The 19,626-nt window shown below is 42.6% G+C and overlaps 1 protein-coding gene across 7 annotated transcripts in view; it reads right to left on the bottom strand.

Annotated features, from left to right (window-relative positions):
• Nucleotides 1-19,626, bottom strand: part of TMEM131L (transmembrane 131 like) — a 147,019-nt gene that overhangs the window by 12,420 nt on the left and 114,973 nt on the right. For all 7 annotated transcript variants that reach the window (XM_075613116.1, XM_075613112.1, XM_075613108.1 and 4 more), the window contains 5 exons: nucleotides 11,384-11,570; nucleotides 7,669-7,854; nucleotides 6,469-6,618; nucleotides 4,487-5,097; nucleotides 2,739-2,890 (listed from right to left, as the gene is read on the bottom strand). In XM_075613116.1, the coding sequence (XP_075469231.1) occupies nucleotides 2,739-2,890; nucleotides 4,487-5,097; nucleotides 6,469-6,618; nucleotides 7,669-7,854; nucleotides 11,384-11,570 (1,286 nt within the window). The remainder of the gene's footprint in view (nucleotides 1-2,738; nucleotides 2,891-4,486; nucleotides 5,098-6,468; nucleotides 6,619-7,668; nucleotides 7,855-11,383; nucleotides 11,571-19,626) is intronic.

Consider the following 19,626-nt stretch of genomic DNA (forward strand, 5'->3'; position numbering starts at 1 on the left):
TATATATATAATTGAATTCTGAAAGCACATTGGTGTGATTGTATAATATAAATATATATATATATATCAACTGTAAATATTACTGTATTTTCATTTGCATGTCTTAGACAGGTCTGCAACCCTGTCTTTCCCCATTATCGCCCAGCATACAGCGCTTCCACTGCAGCAAGGGATTCTGGGAAATGACATGCAAATGAGCACTTAGTGCCACCTTTTGTCTCAAGCTCGTATTACACAAGCAAATCCTCAAGCCAATGCATGTTGCTTTAAACACAGCTTTTAGACAGAGGCTGGGATGAGATGCAAAGCCATTGAATCCACTCACAGACATGTTTCAACCTTGATGGGTATCATCAGTGTGAGGTTGGTCTTAATGGCTAAGCGGGTTTGAGACTAGACTAGGTAATCACCACTATTATTAAGGTTATGGTGGGTAAAAAAAAGTGACAAAAACCCTCCACAGTAAAGCATAAAGCAACTGTAAATATATAAAACTATCACACCAATGTGTTTCAGAACTCAATTTTATAGAAGGGGAACTTTATCTATATAAACTCCTGTTGAACATAGTGACATCAAACGAAAAGGTGTGGCTGGTGGAAATCAAATCCCCATCATGTCTCAGTGTACCATTCTCAGAATTTAGCTTTAACAAATATTTTTAAATACTTATAGGTGTCGGATTGTTGTGAAAAGTGTGTTATTCCCGTAACCCAGATTTATCTCCAGAAACATTTCACTGCCACTGGTTCAACCGGGTCATAGGAGAGACTGCAGCTTTAGGTATATGCTACAAGAAAAACAAACGTTTCTCTTTTTATCTTGTGTTTTAGTTTACCTTCTATGTTTTATTTTAGAAATCACACCTACAGCTGCTCACTGGAAATGCAGAGTGGTAATTCAAATAATTGTTACACATTAAACAGAAATGTAAAAATGAACTCAAATTCAGGATCTGCTGTCCCCTCTGAAAACAAGGCACAAATGTAGGTGTGTGTGTTAATTATTTTTGTGCACTTAAAGTTTAAACTTTCATTTCTGATCCATGCTCAGCAAGTGATTTAATTCACTGGATTGACACATAGGAACAATAGTGGTATAACCATCAAATTATAAATGAGAGGTTTTATAGGTGTTTCATTTGGTTGCGACTCTATAGGGAGATACTGTATGCCCCTGTGTTCCTCATATTTTTCATTACACATCTCAGGGGGTTATTCATCAAGCTCTGTTATGGGGTAGTGCAGTCGCACCTGTGTTCGATATCGCCAATTTATTCAGTGAACCTGTAACGCAGCTTGATGAATCTGGGGTAAAGTTATCCTACGCAGCGCAGAGCAGGACACAAATCACTCAGATCTTTTCATTCTTTATGTACTGCAGAGTGGTGTAGCACAGGCAAACTTATTTCGACATCAAACAGAACACGTGTGCGGAAGCTGTTAAAACCTTTACTTTATTTCATCACCACACGAAAAGCAGGAACCAACCGGTTTCAGTGCAGTCAATGCCATCCTCAAGGGTAAAATGATCTTCAATTTTTCAACCACTGTGACAAAGAACAAGCCCTTTACTGCCTGAGCTGTTCAACAACTTACAGCTTTGCACTGGCCTGTTGGGTCTGCCAGAATTATAGGGACAATCCATCCAGGAACCTAAATCAACTGATGGAAGTTTAATTGTAGGTGGGGGGGGGGGGGGTAGGGTTTAATTAAAAAAAAAAAAGTCAACATTTTAAATACATTTTTAAATGTTTAATGGATCATATTGAATAAATGCTTTGAAGGATTTTATGAGCTATGTAACATTGCTGGTTCATCCTGAAATCGACAATTGTTTATCTTTCATTCTTTGTAATGTAATGATGATTCCGTCACAAGTCAAAACACTAAGCATGAAGGACTTGGTACGGGATGAGCATGAATTTCAGTGGCCCTCAGGTATCAAACAATTACTATTTGTACTTTCCAAGGAAGCAATTTACGCTACGTTTTTGTCCTTTATGTGACATTGCTTCCTTATTAAAGCGCTTCAAATACTGTAGATTTCTTGTGAGAGAAACCTGTTTACCAATCCCCGCTACTGGTACAATCTCATCTGTGTGCACATTCAGAAACGCAAGGGTAATGTTTCTGCACTCACAGTGCCACCTGCAGGGCAGCTGCTGACTATTCATTTACCAGCAGTGACTGACACAGGTCAAGCATTGCAGTCATTGCATCGCCCTCTCCTGTGTCTTCTCTCACCCAAGGTACTAACTCCTGTACAGGAGTTCAAACTCACATGTGCGCATGTACCAGTAGGGCACTTGTGGCATTAGTTTGATAGATGTTTGACTGCAAATAAATAAAAACAGGAGCGCTTACTTTTTATATGAAAAGGATGAAAACACTTGAGAACTTCTTTGTTGTGGGTAATGTGTTGTAATGGTGTACACTACCACTGCCCTACTTTCAGTATGACCAACCAACATTAAACCCTTTGCAGCCAGGGGAGCCCGCAATGCATTTTGCATACACGCTCCCCCTTCTTACTGCTGTTAAATGAGGTCTTGCGTTGCAGAAGGGTAACGAAAGGTGGTAACAAAGGCATTTGTGAGGGGAAAGCAAGGGAAGGGACTGTTAAAAGGGAAAATACGGAAAGTGTGTTTTTTTTTTTTAAATCACCAAAAAAAAAAAACACCCCCTCCCCCCCCACATAAAAATAAATTATAACACATATGTAAAAGCCAAAACAACCTTCACTAAAGATGTCTCCAATCTGCCACAGATTTTCCCTTCTTTTGGTGCCAGGCGTAGGTTCTTTTCGGAGGACACATCTCGGACCACTTGCTTTTTCAAAGCTTCAAAGCTTTCTTTTTCTGTCCTATGGGACATGCGCTGCCCATTACCTAAAAGTAAAAAGAATGGGGTTTTAAGCACCCTATGTCATGATTATGAGAGCAATCCGAACACTTGTTTTTGACTGCACCCTTACTTTCACGGACGCAGACTTCCTCCCTGAAAGTTGTCAAATGTGCAGGTAATGAGGTGGAGCGTAGCCATTTTGAAAGGCTATTTTCTGTCAGAACATATTCAGCAAAAATGTCTAACAAAGGTACAATACCGTGCAATTCAACATTATGGCGCTAAATATAGGTTACTAGTACCTACAATTAGACAAGAAAATATAAACTTTTTTTTAATGTTTATGCTTTAGAAGGTTTTTAAAATATGTGCCTTATGTGGTAAGAGTGTCATTGTGCCCAATGTTCTTTGGTCCGTTTGCCAAATACAGTAACAATGCCAATCACTAGCCAAATATAACACAGGGCAAGCAGTATATGATAAGAGGATATATTTCACAGGATAGATTACAAATAAAAACATTTTCTTCAGGCCACAAATAATAAAAATATTCATTTTTAAGGGGGATTTAATTCCTGTAAATAAACTAGCTACGGTGCAGTTACAACTGGTTTACAAAAATAATTTTGGTCGTTATGAGCGAATTTCCACTTAAGATGACATTTCCAAATGCTTAACACATAATACTGCGCTGCTCTTGTCCTGTCCTGTCCATTACCCCTTCCCGGCAATAAAAGGTAAATTAACATTATGCATGAATGAAAACAACGGATTCATTGTGTTTTGTTAATTAGTGCAAAACTATATTTTGTGCATTGTAACTGCTCACATAATACCTCTGTTATATACTGTACATAACTCGAACAATAACAAGAGTGGCAGCTGTTTATGACCTGCAAAATATTTGCTTAGGATCATGAATCAACACGAAATGTAAAAATGAGGAGCGTTATATCTGTATTCAGATAAACACACAGATATACGCAGTCACAAAATGGAGATGCTGTATTAATTAAAATTCAAGTCTACACCACATTGCTTAGTAATACTGCGTGTGTTAAATAGCATAGCCAATATTAAAGCAGCAATACTCCATTCCCCCTTTTTCTTCTTATTTGTAAAGCATGTGACAATTTATAATTCTACATTCTTACCTAAGCTGGCAATTGTTATAAATGTGTTACAATTCTGATCCTGTGAATAACAATGGCCGCCTTCTAACTGTGTGCTGCAGTCTGACATGCTACAGCTGACATGTAAAATTATATTAGTAAGTGAAACACATTGTTACAGCTTTCATAAAAATTGACATACTGCTGTCTGAAACACAGCTAGAGATCTGTTTGTGATACATTGTTGCCAAATGGCAGATCTGAATGAAAAAGGTGTGTGTCATAGTGTGTTTCAAAACATGAAGTGGATGACTTTCTAAATAGTTGCTGTAGCAACCAAAGAATTATCAGTAAAAAAAATATTTTTTTTAAAAAGCAGACACTTATCTAATACTAAAGAACGGATTTATTTTTAAAAAAAACATAGGATTTTTCATGTTTTGCTACTTTATTCCTAATAGAACTTGGCATAGCTACAGTGATAGAGCTGATGTAGCATTCCCCTCATATGGAATATGAACAGATTACCCTCCATCTTCCTAGAAACAGCCTGCCATTCTGTCTGTGGATGTGATGAATTCCTCTGATTTTCTGGTACTTTGCTGGCTACAGACAGACCACAGAAGTTCTGCTGTGAGGGCTCAGATACACGTTCTGAAGTTTTAAGGCTTGTTTCCATAGGAAACATACAAATTAGGGGCTCCCCCTTCAAAGTGCTGTCTGTTGCAGTCCTTTTCGGGAGAAGCGAGTTTGGCAGTGCAGGTGCCTCTTTCCCCAGAGCATAATCTGGGCTGGTTAAATCCTTTAGAGTACCCATGTCATCTGTGGATTTAAAGTCTGCCCACTTTTCAATCACCAAAGTCTCCTCGCAGTTTAAGTCCTTTGGTGAGGGAGGCAGAGCGTCTGAGGATGGCTGCTGACTTGCATCGCAAGCTGCACTGCTTGCTGTGTTGTTCGATTTCTGCTTAATGCTGTAATAGACCGAGCACTTGTGCTTCTTCTGGAAGTGGCTGTAAGTAGCAGGGCCCCTCTTGGATGCATTCTGGCTCCTGCTGGGAGGCGCAGCAACTGCTAGAAAGCCTTTCCCTTTTCCTTTATCCGGGGGACTACAGGAATCTGTAAAACTCTTACAACTGCCCCTGCATTGTGATTAAAGAAAATAAGACCAATTACACATTTTTTTCCCCCCCCTCAAAAAAAACATCCTTCACTTTCCAAATGCAACACACATGCAGGCACCACCCGATAAAGGATTTTTAAGTTAACTTCTAAACAGATTGTGTTTGAATCGCTATTCATATTGCATGCATTTATTAATAAATTAAGGAACAGCTTTTAAATATTTATAAACTATTCAAAAGTTACCGTCATTATCGTAAATTGATTTTTGGTGGCAGCTTTCAAGGTGCAATCCCACTCAAAATGAACTTCGTGCTAAACAGATTGTATGAAAGAGTAGCCAATTAGAGAACATCTCTCTTGAAAAAACGAAAACACCTGAGGGGAAACTTTACGGCTATCATTTCATCTGCCATAACCCCCTGCTGGTTTCGTCCTCACTGTAAGGGCTTGGCCTTCCAAGTGAAGGCAGGGACAGCAAATAGGCATTTTGGTTGTTATTTAAAAAAAAAAATAAGTGGAGTAGAACGGATTGCACCTTTAAAAGGGTAGAAAAAAAAATCTGATTGATATCAAAAGGGTTTTTTGTTTACTAGATATGGTAGTTTGTTTTGTCCCAGAATTGCCTTAAAACAGAAAATAAAGGCAGCCCTTTCCTCACCCCCCCATTCTATACAACTGAATTTAAGGGATTTTGACAATCCCATTAACCTCATTTGCCTTGGTACATAATCCCCAATCTATCTAAACCAGGGGTGCATAAACACACAGTCCTCTAGGGCACGGGTGTGCAGAGTTTTCCTCCTGTGCCCCCCTGCCGGGTCTCCTCCGCCACTCGCCCCACGCCCTCCCCCCTGCTCAGCTCCGACGTCAAATGACGCAGCGAGGTCATATGACATCACGTGGTAGCCCACCAGGCCTGAACACAATAATCATCGAGTGCTACAATTATTTATATACCTGATCAACCTAGCTCTAACATTTCAATAATTAGTATGGGAGGTGATGCTGCTTGATTACTGGCTATTATTGTAGGTAGGATACGCAAAAAACATGATTGCTGCATTAACCTTGCACCTGTGTTTCAATTGTGTTTGGCATCTCTGCACAGTATATGAAGCCACAAAGAGTTGGAAGCATGCAGTAAGCATGCAGCAAACAAGCTTGGCTTTCATTTGAACCCCAGGGTGCATGGGTACATTATAAAAACAAATCTGTTGCTTTCAGTGATTGGAATTAGCATCCACACTCATCAATTTTATGCTAAAATACACTATTGATCCCCACTGTCTTAAGTATATAAAGAGTTCTGTCTGGCATGGTCTGAAGTAAAACTATGCCCTGAATAAAAAAATAAAAAAAAAACAGGGAATGGAATTAAAAAAAGGTACCTGTAGGATTCTGAGGTGATTGTGTCCACTGGATTGGAATTTTGCTGAGAGGGAGAGCTGGGGTTGATTCTATTTCTCGACTTTAAAAACTCTGTAAGAATATACTGTGCTTGTTGGAAAGCAATTAGGATCACACCGAGAAGGGAAAAACTGAAAAATAAAGAAAATACATCAAGTCTAAAGTGCTTATATCAGCATGTAACATTAATTATATAGCGAAATCAGACGGAAAATTTAATTAAAGGTTATAGGAGCATGGTGTGCTAAAAATATATAAACTGATGATGTGTTTGGAAGAAACTTGTAATACTTTAATGTCTGTATACACTACTTATTAAAGTCAAGTATTCCACAGGTTGGTCCATTAAAAGGTCAACACAAAACAAATGTGCCCTTATTATGTATAATAAATTGGGCATTTGTAAGATAGCCGTTTGCAATGGGACTGAATTTATATTTCCTTTCCATTTTTATTAAAATGTTATTTCCTTTTTTAAATAGAACTAGGTAACCGTGAACAAACAAATAGAATTTATTTATTTTTTGAAAGACACTTAACGAGTAAGTTTATAATCCGTTTTTGACAACTTTACTTTACATTAAATTTCCTACAAATTGTCGACAGGTATATTATTGTAAAATTATATTTTTGCTTAGAGCATATACACCAATCACAATTTAGGACAGTTTGGATTATCTGGTTTGTCAATTTTTTTATGTGGTAGAAAATCTTAGTTCTTACTTACAGTACCCTTTATGTTTCCACGATATCCACTGGTATGTACATAAAGTACTTTCGAATTACATCATTTAATCCCATCTCTGCACCATTTCAATGATAATTATTCCCATTTCCCCAGTCTATTACCCTCCAGTTCCAGTGCACAAGGCCCTTGTGTTAGCAATACTTTTGCATCTCTGTAAAATGACCGTACTGACACTCATGCGGTTTCTTGAAGTCTCCATCTGTCCGCTTCAGGTTACATGTGAAATGTATATTGCCAACTACAGTATGTGTCTTGCTCAGGAATACTTTTTTAAGGGGGACAAAGTGGACAATCTCTCTTTGCATCTCAAACTATAGCTAGTTGAAAACTGAACATAATACGCTATTTGAGGTCTTATTAATAATCTGTTAATGGACATCACCACCACTTTGACATGTCAAAGGGCTTTTAGGCGGCAGCAAATTAAATTTACCTGACAAACAGCACAGTGAGTTTCCAAAAAGACTCTTCCCAGCTTGGCCCCGGCACCCCATCTGCGCACACAGGTAACAAATGATGGGGGAGTGTCACGTTGAGCGTGAACTGGAACTCCAAATTGGAAGCACTCACAAGAGTCAACTCACGAATCACCCACGATGACGTGAAGTCCGGAATAAACCTATCCGTTGACATGAAAGATTTACAACCAACGGTAAGGATAGTGATATATGAAAAAACAGACACCCCATGAAACAAACTAGGTCATAGCCCCATCATGGTTCTACACCAGGTTCTCTGCCTCTTCACCTCCGGTGGTACGCATGCCCCTTACCCCCCTCCCCCCCCCGTTGCCATGGACACGAGTCCTGACACCGGCAGAGACAAGGAAGGTGTGGAGTTGTAGGGGCTTTACGCGATCCCCCGGCATTAAATGCCTTGGGGAAAGAGCGCGGGACCCCTGAAACGCCACCCCACCCCCCCCCCCCCAAAAAATCTCACACACCCGCACTTTGCGCACCGCTGTTCCACACCATAAAGATCAAGCTTCACACAATCATGATGAATCTCCTATCTACATATGTATACATATATAAACATGGTATATACACACACACACACGGCGTTGCCCGGGATTCATTCTCCCTTCTCCCCTCTCTCATTCTCCCCTCTCCCCGTCTCCCCCCTCTGTTTGTCTCCCATTCACATCAATCCAGTCCGTCCGTCCCCCTTTTACAGGTCCGGTCCACCCTCCCCCCCCCCCCCAATTACAGGTCCGGTCCACCCTCCCCCAATTACAGGTCCGGTCCACCCTCCCCCCAATTACAGGTCCGGTCCACCCTCCCCCCAATTACAGGTCCGGTCCACCCTCCCCCCAATTACAGGTCCGGTCCCCCGCCCCCCCTTACAGCTCCGTTCTCTCCCTCCCCATTACAGCTTCATGCAGTGTGCACGCCAGTCAGTGTGTGTGTGTGTGTGCGTGTCAGTCAGTGTGTGTGTGCTTGTGCGTGCGCGTCAGTGTGCTTGTGCGTGCGCGTCAGTGTGCTTGTGCGCGTCAGTCAGTCAGTGTGTGTGTGTGTGTGTGCGCCAGTCAGTGTGTGTGCGCCAGTCAGTGTGTGTGCGCCAGTCAGTGTGTGCGCGCCAGTCAGTGTGTGCGCGCCAGTCAGTGTGTGCGCGCCAGTCAGTGTGTGCGCGCCAGTCAGTGTGTGCGCGCCAGTCAGTGTGTGCGCGCCAGTCAGTGTGTGCGCGCCAGTCAGTGTGTGCGCGCCAGTCAGTGTGTGCGCGCCAGTCAGTGTGTGCGCGCCAGTCAGTGTGTGCGCGCCAGTCAGTGTGTGCGCGCCAGTCAGTGTGTGTGCCAGTCAGTGTGTGTGCCAGTCAGTGTGTGTGCCAGTCAGTGTGTGTGCCAGTCAGTGTGTGCGCGTGTCAGTCAGTGTGTGTGTGTGCGCATCAGTCAGTGTGTGTGTGTGCGTGCGCGCGTCAGTGTGTGTGTGCGCGCGTCAGTGTGTGTGTGTGTGTGTGTGTGTGGGTGCGCGCGCACATCAGTCAGTGTGTGTGTGTGTGCGTGTGTGTGAGTGCAGTCAACATGTGTGTGCGCGCATCAGTCAGTGTGTGTGTGTGTGTGTGTGTGTGTGTGTGTGTGTGTGTGCGCGCGCATCATTCCGTGTGCGCCTGTCAGTGTGCGTCAGTCAGTGTGCGTCAGTCAGTGTGCGTCAGTCAGTGTGCGTCAGTCAGTGTGCGTCAGTCAGTCAGTGTGCGTCAGTCAGTCAGTGTGTGTGTGTGTGTGTGTGTGTGTGTGTGTGTGTGTGTGTCAGTCAGTCAGTCTGGTGTTGCCTCCCCTCTCTCTTGACTGTTCCGCTCTCCCCCTCACCCCCCCGCAGAGGAAGGGGGAGACGGGGGGGGGGTCTGTGTTTGTCCTGACTCTTCCACCGTCACCTCCCCCACATCCCCCCTGCGCGGAGCTGCTGATTGGGGGTGCTACCCGCTCGCATGACCCCGGCCTGGCCTCACCGCTGGCTTCTCCTTCCCCCTCCCCTCGGTAATACAGGGCGGGCGGAAGGCGGCGGCGTGAGTGTGAGAGGCGGCGTGCGGGTGTGCGGCGGCCGGGAGGCAGCGTGTCGGCGTGAGTGCGGCAGCCGGGAGGCGGCAGCGGCGGGCCTGAGGTGAGGAAGGGAAGGAGGCGGGAGAGAGTGGTGCGTCTGCGGTGTCGCCCCTGAGGGGAAGGGAATCTTGAGTGACGCAAGAGGTGTGGGGGGGGGGGGGGAGACAGTGAAGGGACGCAAGAGGAGTGGGGGGGGGGGTGGAGGGCAGGGTGCGGTCCAAGCAATAACCCCCTGAGGGGAAGGGAGGCTGGAGGGACACAAGAGGTGTGGGGGGGGGGGTGAGATAGTGAAGGACCACAAGAAGGGGGGGTGAGACAGTGTGCGGTCCTGGCAATAACCAGAGATCTCAAGCAGCAATGCTATATACGTCAGTAATGAATGGGTTAATAACAAAACTTGCCCTAACTGCCACAGCAACGCAGCACCATCTGGTTGCCACGGCAACTTGCCTTCCCCATCATGTGGTATTCTATGTTCCTAGTAGTGCTCCCATAAAACTCCATGGCAGCAAGACCCCACTAATGTTAGGCTGCGTCCATGGAGGCTGAGGGAAAGCGGGTGCTTTCTCTGGCCTTAGTACACGCACCGTCCGGGGGCGTCTATGGGCGGGCCAGTGACGTCACGGAGCCGCTCACATGACCGCCCTAACGCGCAAGAAAACAGTTTTGACCGATTTTACGAGCATCACGCACCCTCCCGCTTCCGCGCGCACGTAGTATAGACACAATAACTGTCTTTAAGCAGTCTGATCGCTCAGCGTCTGTGCGGTCTCCCCCTGTATGAACGCAGCCTCATGCTACATACACGTCATCACTACACACTTTTATGTGGCTGCAAAATTGGTTCAAAATACTGCACCACAAGCAACTCATAAAATCAAATGTTATTGGTTTAATTGGAATGTTTTTTATTCTTTTTTTTTCCTGTCTTAATTCTGCAACTAGGAGACTTTTATAAACAACTCCATTGGTTTAGAATCTACCTCGTTACACAACCTGGAGAGTTCTCGTTTGCATAAAGACCAACAGGTCGAAAATGTTGTGATTTAGTAATTATTGCACTGGAGAGTGTTTCGGTACCCTCCTTTATGCACTATAACCTTCTCTGCTTTACAAACAACGCCTTACAACCCACATCGAGCCGACTTGTCAACAAAGATGTATCAGCTGAGCCCAAGTGAGTTTGCAGAGTATAAACTAGGCCTCCTTGTACAAGCTACATAATAGTGAGGTAGGACTTTATAGGGAGAATCGCTGCTAAAATGGACAGGAATCAAAAACTGAATCTGTATATCTGCAATTTACACAGATGTCTTAAACATTAGGCAGTCTTGGGGAATCCGTGTAGCAGTTGGGTGGTTTCCATCAATGGTGGAGTCTATATCCCCCCCGACTATAACCTTATTGTGCGTCTGATTTATAAGCATTCCACATACTTCCAATTTAATGGGTAACAAAGCCGAGTGCTAGAAGCAGCTGTAATTTACCGTTTGCGAAGTGTCACTACCAATGAATGGTCCTCCACAAACCCACTGCAAAAATTCTGAGGAAACCCGATACCGCAAAGAGCAGAACTAAATGTCTCTGGCCAAAAGACAAAGGCAACACTTACACAATGCTGATTTCCCGTGAAGAGTTCTGTCTGAGGGAAAATGTGTGGCAGTCCAGGACCTCAAACCCAAATCCCTGGCAGCTGTATCCATTTATCTTCATAGATGAAATTGTGATGGGCAGGGACCCGATATTTTCAACCTTGAAGATTTTTGTGATGGACAAGATCTGCTTACTTTCCTTCAGCTCTGCAAACAAACAGTAAAACGGGATGTCAAATATATTCTCACCTGATTTACTAAGACACAGGAAGATGCAGGTCTGCTCAACGTGGAAGCTCCGGTTTCAAGTTGGCTGCACAGCCCTCCCTGTGCAATATGATGCACTGCATTTTTTTTTTAACAATTAAAAACACTATATTAATATTTCAACATACACAAAAGAATGACCGAAAACACTATTGAACATCAATTAGGCCTAAAATCATACAATTAAAAACAAAAAAAGGGTAGCAGTGTCATTTTTTTAATGGCCGTATCAGATGTCATTGTGGAGGAGTACTTAAGCTCCAATGATCATCAATAAGGTTTTAGTATCAAAACAAAGGCTTAGTCATTGAGCACAAAAACAACGTTTTACATTTATGGGGGGCCTATATGAATCTAAAGGATTTTTTGTTAGAGCGTATTATTTTAGTCAAGTATAACAGAAGTGGGGGGGGGGGGGGAAGAGAAGAAAAAGATGCAATATTTAAAAACAGACGGTGGGTTGGTCAGCGCACGGGATTTTGCTCACAGGATGAAAAGAGAGGATAAGGAACACGTGATTAGTGTTTAGTTAGCCAAACAGTACATTATGCAGTAATAAAAGGTTGTCTCCTAAAGTATTTAATAAAATGCTTGAATAAAAACCTTGAATAAAAACTTTTTCATGTTTAAAAATGGAGTTCTGTGATTAATTGAACTGATCTAAGGTTGGGGGTAGTGAGATAAGAAAAGGGGGTAAGAGCGGGTGATTATCGGGCTTTTGTATAGCCTGCTGTCTGACAGGGGTAGTAGTGCTGATTAGCAGAAAATGAGGGGCTGTCTTACTTTACTACCCCTGTCAGACAGCAGGCTATACAAAAGCCCGCTAATCACCCGCTCTTACCCCCTTTTCTTATCTCACTACCCCCAACCTTAGATCAGTTCAATTAATCACAGAACTCCATTTTTAAACATATGAAAAAGTTTTTATTCAAGGTTTTTATTCAAGCATTTTATTAAATACTTTAGGAGACAACCTTTTATTACTGCATAATGTACTGTTTGGCTAACTAAACACTAATCACGTGTTCCTTATTCTCTCTTTTCATCCTGTGAGCAAAATCCCGTGCGCTGACCAACCCAACATCTCCACTGCAATTCTAAGAAGATTCCGGGCTTTATCTTCTCTAAAGGTCCAGCTGCAGAAAACAACAAGGGCAAGTATACACAACCCTTTATTTTTGGTTACACATCACAAAACAGGCTGCATCACATGCCTAAAAAACAAGGGAGCGCCCCAGCCTCTATTCTTTTTGTCACATTTAAAAACAGACGTCTGCGTCAGGTTGGCAAAAGCACAAGGGGTAAAAAAAAAGTCTTAGATATATTAGAGACTTTAAAGCAGAAATACTACTTCACTTTTTTCCCCTTCTTATTTGTATATGTAAATAAGAAAGAAAAAAGAAACGGTACACAACTCGGTGTATAAAAAATTATATTAGGCTAATTGCAAGGAAGGTAAGTATTGCACGTACATACTGTATAGCGAGATAAATCAGGCAGTACAGATGCACTGGCAGCCGTTATTGGACCATTTCACGCGTTGTATACCTCGGAATACCCACATCATGGCGCGTGATTTCTTCCAACCGTACCGCCTTAAGACGCGAGTGCATAAAATGGCATTTTAGTGTCCTGGTTTTTAAGCACCTGAAATTGACACAGTAGCACAGTACTGTACACATTACAATTCATTCATTTCTGCCACGGATATAAAACAGAATCCATGAAATTCAAACAAAGCAACCGCGATAAACACGTGTGCCTGGTGTGATTAGCCGCGTGAATGCCTCGTGGAATACAGCAGAGCCCACGAAAACGGCTTCGTGAAATCTTCGAATAACGGTCACTGCCTCGGTACATGTTATGAACATGTTAGCACATAGCGCATCGTGTTCGGCCTTCCGAACACCATGGCTTCCACATCAACTCGCACCCGTCACGGTTGATTCCTGGATCCACACGGTCCGGTTCCCTCGGTGAGTGTACACAGGTCTTGAGTTCTCGGTCCCCAGCCTGGATCCTGTTTCAGTCCAAGGGATAGTAGCGCTATCTATGGCTAATATGGTAACCGTAAGGGGAACTCCCAGCAAAAACACAGCCACATGCCGAGAATAGGAGCTCTGGGTCTCATGTGCCAAACACTGACGTCATCAAGCTCACGCCGAACGGCTAAACAGCGGAAGTGATCATCAGAGAGAGAAAAGACGCAGACTCGGGCAAACCTGGCAATGTGCTTGTAACGCGATCGGGGAAAAAAGGGATCCAACGCTCTACGGATTTGATTATAATGCCAATTTATTTGTGCCACACAACATTTCAACCAATAGGTCTTTCTCAAGTTTCTAGGCATAAACCAACTGAGGATAAGCCCAGTATCTATACCCTCAACCAAAAACAAATCTTTTTTTCCTGAGTATTGCCCTGGAATAACTCTGACAGGTACTCCTTGAATCAGCAGCACCGGTAAACTATGTATTTTTTTTTCCATTGTGATGTGCAGCATACTCTATTATTTACATTGTAATGTGATCGGAGCATATAAAGTAGAGAATTCAAATAGCTTACCCTACGCGTTTCGTAGTAATTACTACTTCATCAGGGGTATATATGCTAAATGTTCTACATCAATTTAAATACCCTGTGGGTCTCTGTGGTCTTTCGAAAGAGGAGGTTTATATCTGAACAATCACAGCATACCCACGAACAGTCAGCTTAGATACAAACAGGAAAACAATTAACTATTGAGGACGGTATTCCGTGCAAAATTATGCTTATTGTATATTTGCTAGAATGTCCTTGTGGATAACAATATGTCGGACGCACTAAACAATGTCTTAAGACAAGAATCTTGGAACATGTCAGGAACATAAGGATCAATTATGAAAAAACAGTGTTTTGCAACATTTCAAGCTATATCATAATAGTGATCCCACCCAATTAAAATATAAAAGCATCCAGATTGTCCTGCATAATAAAAGAGGAAGTGACAGGAAGTGACAGAGTTAAAGCTCTATACAAGTGTAGCAGTGTTTCCCACACCCTCTGGGAGATTTGCATTGCTACCAGGTGTGTCGTGCTGGTACCTGCTGGTTTACAGGATACCGAGGTGTCCGCTGATGGTATTGGGAACAACAGGACAGGATTTTGGGGTAGATGGCAGTTCTCTCTCACGTTGGTGTCAGCGCCCCCATCTCTTGCAGGCTCTAGGGATGTGAAAGCAATCCCTCCAGGAGAACTCACACTACTCCCTGATAGATTGCACTCACAAGGCAGGAGTATATTTTACTGTATAAACATGAACACTTTATTCTCACTCTGCATACAGCATACACTGGAACACTACACACACTAGGCCTCCGTATGGTCCCTGGACTCACACCCCCGGCCATGGGAACCAAGGGCGGTCCTTGCTCTTCCCTGACTCCCTATTAGAGTCAGAGGTATCAGTAACACTCCCCAAGGTGGCTAGAGCCTTGCACACACTCTCCTAGGAAATGTCCCTCTCAAGGGAGAGACAGAGCTGGCTACATTTGGGTGTGCAGCCCCTTAAGTACCGAGGGGGAAGGTCCAAGGTCTGAGCCAGTTATTGGGCAGAACACAGGCCTTAGCCCACCTCCTACAATGTCACGCAAGGGAACTGCTAATGGGGAAAACCCTGGATTGGTCCCGACGCTGCCTGCACTGTTACCAGAGCCTGTGTGTCAGGGAGGGCAGGTTAGTAGCCAAGCCAGGCATCGCTACACAAGCATGAGAGCTTCCGGATCTATAATTTAAAGACTTTAGCTACATTAGGCCTTAACAAAGAACTAAATGTATGGTCTTTATATTGAACATTGGGTTCTAATTACCTCCATGTGAACCCCTTTCTGAACACTTTCCACCCATTCTTTTGAAAATGTTTTTATATAATTATAAATGTTTCTATTCAAAAAAAAAAGTTTACTTATTTTTGTCATTTTTTTAATGCTATCTTTATATTTTTATTAATCTTATTTCTTGTCGCTATACCCATTCTCGTGTCTGTTGTTTATATGACATTTTATTTTTGTCCTAATTTTCTGTTTCCAATACATTTGGAAATCAAGTTTTTTTTTTGTTTTTTTTTACTATTAGCTTGGTGTCTCTAATATGTCTAAGATATTTTTTGTGTAAATTACTTTCATGATTCTAGTTGTCTATTGGTTTGTGACCAACGGATTCCAAAGTTACTTCCCAATAGGTATGAAATAACCAACATTTGTTTCTATATTTCAGCTTGCTGTTTCGGGCAATCTGTTTTATATTAGTTTTATTTTTTGTTATGATAGCTATTATGTATGCATTTTTTTTTAATTATTTGCCGTTATTAAATGATTTCTAATACTATTGATTTTATGAACCATGTATAAACACTGGCGGCAATTGTAAACTGTTCGTGGGTATGTTGTGATTGGTCAGAAACATGCCTCCGCTTTCGACCAACAACAGAGATCCACAGGGTATTTAAAATCGATGTAGAACATTTGGCATACATTCCCTGATGAAGATTAATACCTACGAAACGCGTAGGACAAGCTATTTGAATTCTCTACTATATGCTGCGATCGCATTACAAGCACATTGCCAGGTTTGCCCGAGTCTGCGTCTTTTCTCTCTCACTTACGCTGTTTAGCCGTTAGACGGTGTGAGCGCAATGACGTCAGTGTTTGCCGCATGAGACCAAGAGCTCCAATTCTCGGCGTGTGGTTGTGTTTTTGCTCAGAGTTCCCCTTACGGTTACCATATTAGCCCTAGATAGCGCTATCATCCCTTGGACTGAAACAGGATCCAGGCTGGGGACCGAGGACTCAAGTCCTGTGTACACTCACCGAGGGAACTGGACCTTGTGGATCCAGGAATCAACCGTGACTGGTGCCAATTGATGTGGAAGCCCAGGTGTCCTGACGGACGAACGCGTTGCACTATGTGCCAACATGTCCTGACTGATTAATCTAGCTACATGTAAGTGCAATACTTACCTTCCTTGCAATTAGCCTAATACAATTTTTAATATACTATGAGTTGTGCGCTATTTCTTTTTTTCTTTCTACTGTACTAGCTTTTTGGGATGCTGGGACATTCCTATTGATCAGCTGCAGACTCGTGTTGTTTCCACTGGAAAAGTTACATATGTATCCATTTTTTCCCCTTCACTTGTATCTATAATCTTGATATTTTTAGACTCCAAGATCACGTTGATTTGATCACTTATCACTTCAAGGGTTCTTGACCCCATTTTGTTATCACCAGTTGATATTATATCAACAGAATATATTATTTATTTTAGATCAATTACAATTTGGTGCGCATTCATTTTTTGTTATTGTATATGTAAAGCATGCGACACTGTATAATTCTACATTCGTACCTAAACTGGCAATCGTTTGGTGCTCCTGTTATACATCAGTCAAAATCCTGTCTAACATAATGGCTGCTTCAGTCAGTGCAACTCAGCAACTACAATGTATCCTTATTTTATTAAGGAAACATTGTCTATTGTTACAGTTTGCAGATCAGGAAAGTGTGGCGAAGATCGTGCACTGCTTGGATGCTGGGCTAAAACTTGCTATAGAAATCAACAGGATCATTTAAAACTCATCAAAATGCCATTAAGAGTTGAATAATAAAAAATAAAAAAAAGCACTCGGTATTACTAATACTACAGAACTGATTTATTTAAAAAAGAAAAGAAAAAAAGATCTCATGTTTTGTTGCATTAAGGAAATATAGGCAGACTCAGAAGAAGTAAGACATAACTATATCAGCTTAAGCAGAAGGAACTTGATGAAGTACCATTCACGTACGAAACGCGTATGAGGGTACATATCTCCGTTTTTTTAATAAAGATTATTTTTATTCATTCTGCTTGGGACCCACTCTATTGGCTGTGCGCTGGATCGTCTCTATTTTGAACTTCCACTACTTCTCCAGGCTGCACGCCTACCAAGACACACTGGACTGGGGCACATCTATGTGAGTACATTTATCCAATTCTACTATCCTACTTATCTGAAGTTGTGAGTCTTGGATTTTCCCAATGAGGTTCTTGACTGAGTTCATTGTTCCCAGCCTTGACCTTCAGGGATTTACATGTCCTTTTATTGTCTCTACTTCTATCAAGATCATTGTTGTTATACATCACTAGCCCCAGCATTCTATGTCTGTGTCTATACCATTATATTAATCCTATGAAGGATAAGAATCTAGCGCTGGAGCGCATGAATCACTGATTTGCTCCATAAGCAGAAGGAACAAAGTAAGCACAGACTGATAAATAAGGTGCCATTCCTGGGATTAGATTCTAAGGTGGTTGAATGCTGTATATAGGACATTGATTGCATGATACCGGTAGGTGACAGGTGTGGTGCCCTCAGAAAAGGGAAATTATACAAGTAAAGTACGTCACGGACCTGTACTAGGCTTGGTAATTGAACATTTTTATTAATGATTACAGACGATTGGAAAGGAGAGCATGCCTTTTTGCACCAAAGGACCTGCAAGTGGGTTGACACTCCAGGAGGGTTAAAGAAAATGATGAACGATTTAAGTAAGTTAGAGGAGATGTTCAAGAGCTTGGTAACTACGATTGAATACCAAGAAGTGCAAAATCGTAAACTTGCGCCTCAGAAACCGGAAGGTGGAATACAGGATTACAAGCCCTACAATGTTACTACCACAGAGGAAAGGGTGCTTTGTTGACATTGCTTACCTACTTTTAAGTCAGCTGAAATAATTTACAAAGGGGGAAACCAGCAGGATAGGGAAAGGTTTTAGCAGCAGAAAGAGTAAATGAGGACACTGTATTGACCATTGGAGAACCATCCACCTAGAGCAGGGGTGTGCAAACTTTTGTTGCTGCGCACCCCTGCATGCTCTCCCCCAGTGCTCGCGCCCCCCCCCTTACCTTCGTGCCGCGTCATATGTCGTTGCGGGGTCATGTGACGTCACGTGTCAAATTGCCAGGGCGGCACATCCCAAAGCCGGTTGAATCTTGGCAAGTTGAGTTGCAGAGGCCTCGCTCGGTCCCTAGGCATTTAATTTAAATGCCTTGGGGAAGAATGCTGGGCCTCTGTAACTGCCGCACCCCCCCCCCCTTCACCCAAAAAATAATAAATCTCGTGCCCATTGCACACCCCTGACCTAAAGTACCGTGTTCCGTTCTAGAAACCATATCTCCAGAAAGACTTACAAAAATTGGAGGATGTGCAAAAAAAGAAACTACGCAGTCAAGTCATAAAATCAGGAGAGACTAAAATGACCACAACATGTACAGCTTGTAGGAGAGACGGTAGAGAGGGGTATGATATGATAGCAACATTGAATTATTGTACATCAAATATGTCAACACGGTGCAAAGAGAAGCACATTCCAGAAAAGGTAGTACTAGAACAAGAGGCGATGCTCTGAAAAGGAAGGGTGGGAGGCTCGGGAGAAACGCGAGGAAATACTTCTGCATGGAATGGGTGATAGATCCCATAAATAGCCTCCCAATAGAGGTGGTAGCAGCCAACACAGCAAGGTAGAAAATCGGGAGGACTAGGTGGTGCTAAGCATTTTTTTATCTGCCATCAAAGAATCTATGTTTTTATATAGCGGAAAATATGAGATCACAAGTGGTGCTTCTGGTGTAGCCATGTGGCAGGTTATGTGCACTCATCCCTTACTCGGGTATCATTCATGTTACACACTACTCTGCAAAAGTGGAGCTTAAATCTGCTCCACGCCAGAATATACAGAAAAGTTACCGTCATTTCTTTCGTAATTGAAAACCTATTACAGCACCAGGACTAGTAAGGGACATACCACATCTGAGATGTGACGAGTATAGCATCATACACAACCTTTGAGAGAACCGTCTCCACAACTTTTTCTCTCTTCTTTTTTATTATGTTAACTATTTTTTTTGGGGGGGTGGGGGGCGGTGTATGTTTCTGTGTCGCTCACATAGCAATTGGAAGCACAGCTGGTTTGCAATCGT

The sequence above is a fragment of the Ascaphus truei genome, chromosome 1, assembly GCF_040206685.1.
Source record: "Ascaphus truei isolate aAscTru1 chromosome 1, aAscTru1.hap1, whole genome shotgun sequence".
NCBI lineage: Eukaryota > Metazoa > Chordata > Amphibia > Anura > Ascaphidae > Ascaphus > Ascaphus truei.